General features: G+C 50.8%; 1 protein-coding gene across 4 annotated transcripts in view; it reads right to left on the bottom strand.

Moving 5' to 3' along the window:
- Window positions 1-6,212: 6,212 nt before the first annotated feature.
- MECP2 (methyl-CpG binding protein 2) overlaps window positions 6,213-11,738 on the bottom strand; it is a 70,529-nt gene continuing 65,003 nt past the window's right edge. For 2 of the 4 annotated variants that reach the window (XM_036270369.1, XM_036270371.1), the window contains 2 exons: window positions 9,241-9,591; window positions 6,281-7,429 (listed from right to left, as the gene is read on the bottom strand). In XM_036270369.1, the coding sequence (XP_036126262.1) occupies window positions 6,346-7,429; window positions 9,241-9,591 (1,435 nt within the window). In that variant the 3' untranslated portion in view covers window positions 6,281-6,345. Of the gene's footprint in view, window positions 7,430-9,240; window positions 9,592-11,738 lie in introns of those variants that run through there. The other 2 variants (XM_036270372.1, XM_036270370.1) reach the window with 2 other exon arrangements.

Below are 11,738 nucleotides of genomic sequence, written 5' to 3'. Positions count from 1 at the left end.
AAAAAATGATCAAAAAGAATTGTTACAGCTAAACTCTCTAGCAGATATTGCTCATTAAGAATTACAAAAGCAAATGCAATTACTCACAGGATGTGGGAGAAGAGAAAGGGACATTTCTGGAGTCTTCACTACCTCCTAGAGGAGACTGGACTCTCTATGTGGTTCTGGGGTCCCTGGCATTCTATCTGGTGCAGCTCACATCTTCCCTCCAGCTCCTGGACTCCACAAGGTGGGAGCCCTACTGGTGGGGAGGCCTGCTGAGCTGACTCTCCACACATGATCACTCTGATTGGGTCACTGGAACGGGTGGGGGATCAGGCCACCCTCAAGGACTCCAGCTGCCCTACCCAGAGGTGGAAGGGGACCAGGCGGTGCCAACTACATTCCGGACTTCGCCAGGGCAAGGGAGCACTTGAGCGCCCACCCATTGAGGTGAGCTGTCCTGCACCAGTATCCTGGGACCTCTCTCACAAGCGCTGGAGAAACAGTGCAAAACCTGGGTGCTGCCTGGAGCCTCCTTAGCTTGGCACAGGGAAGCCCTTGAAAGAAGCGAGGAAAGACCACGGATCTGCTTGGACAGAAGTGACCAGCAGACAGATTTGTCTTTTTTTGTTTTGTTTTTATTTTCCCTTGTCCTATGCTACAGTTATCAGAAATATTGTAATTAAGCAACAGGTATAATTTTAACAGGTCTTCTTTTGTGTGTGTGTGGAGCCACAAGCAAAATGAGTTTATAATTGTGCAATATAGATATATATATATATATATATAAAAATTCATCTGCTTTGTGTGTCTAGTTGGTGCATTAAATAAAAGGGACAGAAAATCTAAAAGCAAAACTAAAAAGCAAAACAAAAGCCCAGGACAGAGAAGACCAAGCAGGCCTATGCATATAGTCTATAAGATACTGGATATAATCAGGGTCACCAGGAAAAACAGCTTTGTCACTTGACACACAAACACTGCGGGGAGGACTACCAGTGGACAGGAGCCAAACCTCTTGGCCTTTTCATCTTATTTTCTCTCGCTGCTGAGCAGGACCTGAGAAAAGGTAAGATAGAAGGGGGAGCTAGAGGAGCAAAGACAATTTGCAAGTTTCCCAAATGTTCTGAAACTCAAAGGCCAGCTTTTTCTCCTGTGAAGGTCTCAGTTCTGCCAGGGGTGGGGGCACCTATCCTCACACCCACCCTCCCTCTGCCCCAGGGGCTCTCAAGAGTGAGGGGCAAGTGGGACACACACCACAGTGAGTGCTCAGGCCTCTGTTCTCACCTCTGAGTTCAGAAAGGAATACCACTTCACCAGGCCCTAGACCCCGAGGAGAACAGAGCAGGGGAATGTCATCAGGAAACAGGCTGTGCCACCAGCAAAGGCCAAAGGGGAGACATCACCTTCATAGTTACCTGGGCTCTAGTTAGAACTAATTTTTTTCTTGACAAATCAGAGCTTCGGGCAGGCTCTGTGGAGATGAGAACGAAGCAAGAAACAGATGGTACTGGGGAGTGAGAATGATGCAGGCCCTGGTGACCACTCTGCTTCCCACACCAAGAGCTGGGCTCCTGCAGCTTTGGGACCAGGTGGGTTACTAACCTCCAGGCTCCCCCAGAGGACAGGGGCAGAGCCAAGTCCTCAGGGACTGCTACTCAATGACAGAATGGCCCTGAGTCTCAGATCTCGCAGCTTTGGGCTGGAATCCCCTTTGCCTGCAGCACTCACCACACATCAGGTGAAGCTCCAAGTATTTTTAGATCAGAATTTTTGCAAAAGCTTGCTCTTGTTCATTCAGAAATATTAAAATGTAATTTTTTTGCCTAATATTTTTCTAGGTTTGCGTTCTGAATTGTTGAGAGCGGGTTTCAGTGTTCACTCCCCCCCCCCCACCTTTAATATGTAACTTCAGACCCTGGGGGAGGCAGTATCCTAGCGATTTATAATTAGGCCTTTTCTAAAGATTTATCTAAAAGAGAAAGACACAAAAATGGAGACTCAACAAACCCCTCCAGAGTGGACGGGCTCACTGACCAAGAGTAAAGATGGACCCTTGCAGAAAGCAGAGTAAGAGCGGGAATAAAACACAGCAGGGGCACGGGAGCAGGGGCTTGACCACAGGCCTGGTGATGCTGCTGTGCTTGCCCACACGCCAGCGGCTGGTACTTGGGAGACTGGCTAAGCAAACACACATAGGGCTCTGCCACAGCTTGCTTCCTGAGATCTGGGCCATTGGTCCTAGACTCTGTGTGCAAAACTCACACCAGGAAGCAATTCAGGGCAACACTAGCTAGGAATGGATGCACAAAGGTCTCCAAGAACCAGTACCTGTGATATCCCCTGAAGGTGTCAGTCCAGAGAGCCTGGTGGGAATGATCCATAAGATCCAGTCGGCCCCTTGGTGAGTTTAGTTCATAAACCTTTGCTCCCTCCTGGGTTTGAGCTGCTTATTAAGAGTTACTGAAAATCCAGAGGGCCTGTCAGCTAAGAAAACTCCTTTCCCACTGAACATGGAAATTTATTTCTGGCTAGTACCCTTTCATGATGGCTATCACAGCAATGACAAGCTGGGCAGAGGAGCAGGCAACAACTTGGGGCTGTTGCAGGTTTCACTGCCAGTTTTTTGCCTCCAGCCTGGAATGATGCCATTGAAAAGACTGTTGCCCACACCCGCATGGGGTCTCAGTAGAAGCCAGGTGCTGGTTGTGGCCAGTGTCACCTGGCCACTACCATGACTTTCACTTTCCAGGGATCTGAGGGGCTGGGGTCCTTTGCTAGTTTGGCACTGATGGACTGGGGACATGGCATTCCCAGGTGTCTCCTATGCCAGCAGAAGGGAACTGTACTAGAGACTGGTTGGGACCCAATTCCCCAGTTCACTAAAGTGTCAAAGCCAGCAATTCCACTGGTAAGGACAAGCCCACCAACAGGCAGACAGGTAGGGCAGGGCTGGGCTTTGAGAGGAGCTCGAGGACATACAGAATTCTGTCAAGAAAGGAGGTAGTAACTAACAACTAGAATGATGGTTGGGGAGACAGGACTCTCTGTGACCTAGACCCATGGGGATCTGAAAGTTATCCGTGAATTTCTGTATTCTTGTCCATAAAAGATGGCCCCAATCTTTGTGGTGTTCAAGTATACACAAAATCAAGGTCACACCCCAAACGGGGCTGGACACAGCTGGTAAGAATTCCAGGGCTTAGGCTTTCCCTCCAACCTCCTGCCAACCTGACTCCAGGAACAGGGGTGGCATGGGAGTTATAGAGCCCCTGCCTGCCACAGTGACAAACCACCAAGGTGGCCTACTTAAAAGTGACTTACTCATGATACTTTTATTTGGGGAAGAAGCGGGAATGTGGAAGAAAGGCTGGGGGGGGGGGGGGAGAAAACCCTAAGGAGCCTCAGGCACTGCCTGTAGCTTTGGAACTCTAGGGGAAGCTGGGGAGCTAGGGGGCTGCAGGTTGGGCCAGACAGAAAGAAAACGACCCTTGAAATGCTGTGTTCTTGACCAACAGTGCCCAGTCAGCCCCTAAATAAACTGTCATGGATGAAAGGGGGGCCTGGTGGGCCCCGCACTCCTCTTCCCAAGACCAGATGGTAATGAGCTGATGGGGAAGCCAGCCAGCTCCTGACATTGGTCCCAGGAGCCACATTTCTCTGGACTAGGTATAATACATAAAAACCCGACCAACCAAAATGGACGGCGTCTCCATGACAAACTGGCTGAATGCCGAGCTTGCGTGGATAGGTGTCTTTTGGGGATGCCAGGAGTGCAAGGCCACTGTGGGATCCAGAGCCTTTTGTCCTTGGAGGAAGAGGAGTCCTGAAGGACTTGTACCCTCCTCCCACCCCCCTTCCCTCCTGGGGAGGAGTCAGAAGTGAAGCCCGGAAAATTGACAGCAGAGGGGGTTGCTTGTGGGACTTGCTTTTGCAGCATAAGGAAATGGATACAAAAATGCTAGAAAGGCCAACTATGACTCTACGAACAGAACGGGCAAACTCCCTTGCTTCTAACCATTCTGGAAGAGACAGACACGGTTTTTTCTTAAGCTACTGATCGGAACTGTCAACTATGGTTCCTGATCACTAAGGACTGGCAAGGAAGTGCTAGACAGTTTCTAGGATGTTTCACTCCTTCATGGTTACACCGCAGTAAGGAAGCCAGGGAACAATAACTGAAATACACGAGACAACACGCACTTGACAGTTCATGGCAGCAGCTCACATGGGACGTGCTTGTGGGTGTTTCTGGAAGCATTAGACTGCTGTCTCATTTGCTACTTTGATAAGGTACTTCTCAGTTGGACAGATTTAGATATAAGAGACATCTCTGTAAACACAGAAAAGGATATACCAATATGATGAAGATATGCAGCTAGATAAGGACTTCCTGAACAGATAGGTTGAAAGAATGGGATCCCACAGCAAACCCAAGCCTCTAAGCCCCTACACCATAACCCTGGTGCAAACGTGAAAATGTGTGCTACACTGGCCGTACCCAGTCTCCAGAAAGCAAAAGCCAAATGTTTTCCATTAGAAAAGAACTCATGGTTTAACAGAGGAGCTGGGTGGGCAGAGAAAGGGGGTGGGGCTAGGCACTGGTCCCAGCTCAGGTCTGGGGGCATCTGTATTTGTTCCGCCTGCTGCTCTGCCACATTGCACTGCACTATCCAGGCATGGCAAAGGCCAAGGTCAGGGCTGGGCCCCTTGATGACTGTGGCAGAGCATGGGGGGCATCTGTTTTGGCCTCATCCCTCAAATCCAAATCTGGTCCGATTTCTCCCACCCACTTCTTTTGAGTGGAAAGTTGCGGAGGCTCAGTGTCTGGGTTCTGACCTAGGAGACCAAGACCTTGCTGTTCTCTTGCCCTTCAGAGAGGCTGAGGTGCTAGGGTCAGGTGGACTCAGCAGACCCTAGGGCTTCCTCAGGGCTGAGGATGGGGTGAGGCTGGGCTCGGGTTGGTGGCGGGAAGGCCAAGGACGGGTGAGTTCTGAGGCATGAGCTAACCAGAATCAGTTCAGGGTACAGTTGGGCACTGCGGCTGCTTGGAATAGAAGGGATGAATGAGGAGGAAGGAGGAGGGGAAGAACTGAAAGGATGAAATGACAGAAGGCAGAAATGGGAGAGAAGAGAAATCAATCAGGAAGTCCTTATAAAATTGCAGCAAACACTTAGAGTTTCGGAGCTTCGTGGGAACCCTATGTGCTGAGCCCACTTTAAAACAAGCGCAGGTATCTACAGATCCAGGCAGTTCTAAACACCATTGCATCTGGTGGCTTGAGGGACAAAGTGCCACCAATTCAAGCCAGTTTGCTCTCAGAGCATGTTTGTTTTGAAGTGGGAACATGAAGACTCAATAGTGCAAATAGTTCTAAGCTGTCCCTAAGGAGTAGAATTGGAAAGTTTTGGAAGAACATTCTCCCCTCCTTCCCCTTGGCCCCCGCCCCACTGAGCCTCTAACTGCCAGTCACAGACTGCTCTGAGCGACTAGGAGTCCCTCCTGCCCTGATGAGCTCTGCTGGTCCGGAGCTGGGCCAGCCTGCCTGCCCCTCTTCCTGCTGCCTCCAAGGCCTCTCTCTAGTGCCATCCACTGGAGACCAGCCCTGGGCCATCCTCTCCTCTGGCTCAAGCCAGTCTACACCCAGCAGCTCAAAGGATGACTCCCTTCGAGTCATGTCAGAACTGGAGTGAACAGGTGCTACTATTCTGTCCTGTGAAATGTCCTTGTCAGTTTTAGATTGGGGCTGGAGGGGGGCCAGATTTGTGCCACCATGGATGGTATCACACAGGCTGTAGCCATTGGCCATCTCCATCTTCTTCTCTAAAGAATCCAACTGTCTCTCCTGCCTCACACCTTCTTGTCCTAACGTGGGTGGGAGTGGGGCAGGTTGGGAGGCTAGGGGCAGGGTGGGGGGAGAGGAGAGCTGAGACTGGGGCACCAATGGCACCGAAAATGGGAGTGTCCTCTTAAGTGCTCTCTGTCCTTAATGACCACATGGGGGGGGAGTTCTGGGTAAGAGAGGAGGTGCAGGCATACCCTAAGAAGCCTGGTCAACAGCTTGTCTGGTCAGTAGTATCTGCAGCAAGCCTTGTTGAAGGAGCCTAGTTTAGAAAAGTGCAAAGCTACTTCTGGCCCTGGTTAGGTCTTCAACCTGACTGTGCTTGTCGGTAAGAAAAACATCCCCAATGCTCCAACTACTCCCACCCTGAAGCCACGAAACTCTAAGTTTACTGAAAGAAAAAAAAATATTTTTTATTTCAGTTAATCGGGAAGCTTTGTCAGAGCCCTACCCATAAGGAGAAGAGACAACAGCTGCCTTTATTCTTGTTGGTTTGCTTTGCAATCCACTCTGTGTAAAGTCAGCTAACTCTCTCGGTCACGGGCGTCCGGCTGTCCACAGGCTCCTCTCTGTTTGGCCTTGGCATGGAGGATGAAACAATGTCTTTGCGCTCTCCCTCCCCTCGGTGTTTGTACTTTTCTGCGGCTGTGGTGGAGGTCGCAACCGTGGACTGAGTCTTAGCTGGTTCCTTGGGGCAGCTGTCGCTCTCCAGCGAGCCTCCTCTCGGCATCTTCTCCTCTTTGCAGATGCTGCTGCTCAAGTCCTGGGGTTCAGGGGGGCTGGTGGGGTCCTCGGAGCTTTGGGGCTCAGGTGGGGGTGGGGGTGGGGGTGGGAGCAGCGGTGTGGGTGCCTTCGGGGGCTCTGAGTGGTGGTGGTGGTGGTGATGCTCCTTCTTAGGGGGCGAGGAGGCACTGCTGCTGCGCCCTTTAGGGCTGCTCTCCTTGCTTTTCCGCCCAGGGCTCTTGCAGGTCTTCAGTCCCTTCCCACTCTTCTCGCCGAGGGTGGACACCAGCAGAGGCTTCACCATCTCCTTCACCTCAATGCTGACTGTCTCTCGGGTCTTACGCTTCTTGATAGGGAGCACGGTCTCCTGCACAGACCGGATGGAAGACTCCTTCACGGCTTTCTTCTTGGCCTCAGCGGCAGCAGCCGCCACCACACTGCCTGGCTTTCGGCCCCGTTTCTTGGGAATGGCCTGGGGATCGGCCTCGGCTTTTCGCTTCCTGCCGGGGCGTTTGATAACCATGACCTGGGCTGATGTGGTGGCCCCAGCCCCTTCGGCCTTGCTCCCTGGTGAAGCTTGAAAAGGCATCTTGACCAGCAGCTTGCCGGGACTTTTCTCCAGGACCCTTTTCACCTGCACGCCCTCTGATGCTGTAGCCTTGGGTCTCGCAGTGCCGCTCCCTTTGGGGCGTCCCCGACCTCTGCCAGTTCCTGGAGCTTTGGGAGATTTGGGCTTCTTAGGTGGTTTCTGCTCTCGCCGGGAGGGGCTCCCTCTCCCAGTTACCGTGAAGTCAAAATCATTAGGGTCCAGGGAGGTGTCGCCTACCTTTTCGAAGTATGCAATCAACTCCACTTTAGATCGAAAGGCTTTTCCCTGGGGACTGTGGGAACAAATGGAGAGACATAAAAAAATGATTAGAAGCTTCCACAGCAATGTCAGAAATGGGGCAGAGCAGAAGGTGGTGAACTTTGGCAGAAGATGTTCTGTAGCTGATATGCCTGATGACACTACTGAACCAGAGTCACATTTAAGAAAAACCAGGATGACCTAAAACATGAGGGACATGGCTATGGTTACACATGATGCAATCAGGTCACCAGGCAGTGGTGGTTACCTAAATGGCCTGTTCCTATACCAGAGTAGCTTGGTGCTAGCTGCTCCACAGCTGTCACCTAGATGCTTCCCACCCAAGGACCTGCCTGCCATTGAGACCCCCTCTGGCTCCCAAAGGAGTCTGACCTAGGGACCCTGTCTAGCTATCAGTCTGGGTCCCATTCTGTTGGCTGGTGTCTGAGCCTGACCTGCCAGTAAAGCACTCTCTGTCTGAGCCTGGGCATGCTGTTTAGCATCTCTGGGAATTGGTTTTCTCATATGTCAATAAGATAATGCTTTGCTCATCCTTTTCAGACTTGCAGGGACCAAACTTGCTGGGACCAAACAAGGTTGTAAACATCCATAAATGTCCTTTGAAAACTGCTAACCTTTTTGGGACTGTCTAGGGGGCAGAACTGAAATGTATTTATTCACTCTTCCTCTGAAGTTCAGGCCTGAAAGTTACTGTTTCAACAGAAAACAACCAGGCCCTGGCTGGTGTGGCTCAGTTGGTTGGAGCATTGTCCCGTACACTGAAAGGTGGTGGGGTTCAATTCCTGGGGCAGGGCACATACCCAGGTTGAGGGTTTGATCCCCAGTTGAGCATGTACGGGAGGCAACTGATTGATGTTTCTCTCTCTCTCTCTCTCTCTCTTTCTCTCTCTCTCTCTCTCTCCCTCCCTCCCTCCCTCCCCCCCTCTAAGATCAATAAAGAAAATAATTAAAAAAACAACAACACCCAGTGACCTTCCCTGAAGGCTAGACCAATGTAAAAAGGACAGTTGGAAAGGCACATGGGGCCTATCTGTGTCTTTCCCCAGAGGCCCTGTCTGAGAGCCCACCTTTCCCAGAACAATCCATAGTGGACTGAGCTCTATGAAATCTTATTTTATTTTTTCTGGTTCATGAAGCAATGTCACAGAACCACTCTCCCAGAAAGAAGATGAGGTTAACAGGTTATAAGGAGAGCCCCTCAGCTGGATGTTCTCCAGCTGGGAAATGGCAGGAACCCTAGGGAGCTCCGCTTGCCCCCTGAGCCCAGGCCACTGCACATGGCAGGCCCTGTGGCCTCAAGGCTTCCCAGATGATCTCTCATGGCATTCTCATTGTGACTCTGGATAGGCCCTACTGCTAGTCCATCTCCAAATGAGGCATTAAGGGCTGGCAGGGTAAATCACACTCTGTTACCCTGTGCATATCTCACTCAGGGCAGTGACTTCCATACATAGGCGTTCCAAGCATATCTACTCATGCCTGCAAGCAGTGCTCATTACTGAAGCCACCTCCACGACCCTAGGTGGGATTACACACACACATTTTCTTTTCTTTTTTTTTGTGGTACGTGCCCCTAGCAGGAACCAAACCCGGGACACTCTGGTCCGCAGGCTGATGCTCAACTGCTCAGCCAAACTGGCCAGGGCCACACACACATTTTTTAAATCAACTTGCAGCAACGAGCTCCTACTTCAAAGACCTCCATTCATTTTCAGCATCCGTCCCTACTTCAAAGACCTCCATTCATTTTCAGCATCCGTCCCTGACACTTCCCGCCTACCCGGGCCTCCCAGCTCTGTAGAGACAAGAGCTGCCATTACTTACTTGATCAAATACACATCATACTTCCCAGCGGAGCGACCAGACTTCCTTTGCTTAAGCTTCCGGGTCCAACCTTCAGGCAGAGTGGGGTCATCATACATGGGTCCCCGGTCGCGAATGATGGAGCGTCGCTGTTTGGGGGAAGCAGAGGCTTCTGGGACAGCTGGGGCTGAACCTGACCCTTCTGAGGTCTCTGCTTTGCCTGCCTCTGCTGGCTCAGCAGAGTGGTGGGCTGTCGGCTGCAGGGGCTCATGCTTGCCCTCTTTGTCTTCTTTCTTATCCTTCTTCACCTTTTTAAACTTCAGGGGTTTGTCCTTGAGGCCCTGGAGATCCTGGTCTTCTGACTTTTCTTCCCTGAAGTGTTAAACAAATATGTAAGTATCACAGAGAACACACCAGTTTGCAGAAAAAGTGAGCATCGGCAGGCTCAAGGCAGCCCAGCACAGGCAGGGCTTTGGGAGCCGGGGCTGCCCTGCTTGTGCTCACCCAGGTCTTGATATTCTTCCCTTTATAGATTTCTTAAGAGGCTTTGGGCTGCTGATGGTGTTGGCCAACTGCATTCTACCTGCACTGTGGCCACCCTGAGTTCCATTCCTAGTGTGCAGGAGAGTGAGTAAAGCTACAAGATAGCATTTTTTCTGAGCAGGAACACTGTGGCTTCTCAGCATGTTGCCTTGGCAGAGGCCACTTGATGAGCTGCACCCGAGGGCTGACTCGACTGCTGGAGAGGGAGCTGTCCACCCAACATGGGGGTGGAGCTCCTCTTCTCAATGACCTGGCTTGGGTGCTACTATAGTTTCTGTATTTGGGGTTTTCTCAAATGTGTACTCAACAAAGAACTGCTGTGGGGCACAGTACAACTTGCTGACAGGAACACAATGTTCCACTACTCCCTTGGGAGGTAGTACAGAGCGCAGCACTGTAGAAAGAGCACAAAGGTTTGGAGCCAACCAACCTGAGCTCAAATCCTGACTTTGCCATTTTCAAACATGGACCTGAGCAAGTGACCTCAACATCTCATGTCTGTTTCTTCATCTCAACAATGGGTACCTACACCCCAGAGGAAGAAAAGTCACAAAGGCACTATATAAATCCTGGCTAACTTGGGCAACCAGAAACTGCTGCCCAGCGTTGGCATAAGAAGAAAAGTGATCCCAGGTCGAGTTAGCCTTTATCACTAGACACTGCCTTATAATGCATGGCAAGGGTATGGCCTTGCTGGTGGAAGGAAAGAACAAGGAAAAAGGCACAGAGGAGCACCCTTTCCGAGGTTACAGGGTGGGCACGTCCCCATTTTTTCATACTGACAGAGCAGCTCTTCCCCTATACTTTGGTTCCATCTGGTAGGGTCCCTTCCTTGTATACTTCAGGAATGCTCACTGTGAGGCCCTGGACCCTGGGATCAGAGTCTGACCACAATGCTCTCTTGGCCGGGCTAAGAGAGCAAGAACACAACTGAGGCCAGGGAAGGCTTAGAAAGAATTGCTATCTGCTAGTCCCTCAGCTAGCAGCTCATTATAGAAAAGGGCAAGACTATTCTTTGTATCTCATCACTAGAGCTGCCCTGTCTCATACAGCTCACGTCTACACCAATCACTGTCCTGTGGCTGGTCTATCCCAAATGACTTCCCTTCCTGTTCACACTGTGGAGACTTCAATGAAGGCATGGTGGTGTGCACTCGAAACCAGACTTGAATGACATGGGTAAGTCACTGAAAGCAGGTTAGCATCAGGATGCACTTGGTGCCATGAAGACATGGCTTTTCTGAACAGCTCAAGTCAGGCGTGGGCAGACAGATCATGGTGAGGATGTGTCCCAGCCCTCCTCAAGCTTACCCCTGAGTTCCCTGGATCTTCTCCAGAAATTTAGGGCCCTGAACATGACTGCCAGTGTCACCCAGATTTAGCCCTTGGCTCATAGGAGACCTTTTTCTGCTGTAAAAGCGGGGGTTCCTAACCTGTTCCAGCAGAGCTTACTATTCAATTCTCCCAATCTTAGCCTCTCAACAAAAAATGAAGACCTGGGAAGTGGGTGTGCCCTGAGGCCCACTATCACTGAGGGAGAAGGGGAGCTCTGCCAGCAGCAAAGTGGTGGACAGACTGGAATCATCACTTCCAAACAGTCCACAGTGGCACTGTTGAAGTCCAGGGCTGCTCCCTGAACGTTGACAGTCCTGTTGCCAGAGAAAAACACTGCACCAATGGAAAAGGTCTGGCTTCTTCAGAACTCATTTGTATTCCCCAAATACTTTCACCATCATGAGGTCAAGTACAAGCCATATGACCCAGGAATGCCTCTTAGATACAATCAAGGGTGTTGATGCAATCTAGGGGAATCCCTTCTAGAAATCTACCCTGATGAGAGCCCTCCAGAAAGGCAAAACAACAAAGGATGATGTTATTTACAACAGCACTGTTTTTACTAGCCCAAGACTGCGGATAACTCAGATAGCTGCCACCAGGGACCTAGTGACTATATGACAGCACACCCGCACCATGGA

Source organism: Molossus molossus, unplaced genomic scaffold (genome assembly GCF_014108415.1).
Source record: "Molossus molossus isolate mMolMol1 unplaced genomic scaffold, mMolMol1.p scaffold_m16_p_2, whole genome shotgun sequence".
NCBI classification, from domain to species: Eukaryota; Metazoa; Chordata; class Mammalia; order Chiroptera; family Molossidae; genus Molossus; species Molossus molossus.
The sequence above is the reverse complement of the archived record's forward strand: the minus strand, read 5'-3'. Positions and strand labels throughout refer to the sequence as shown.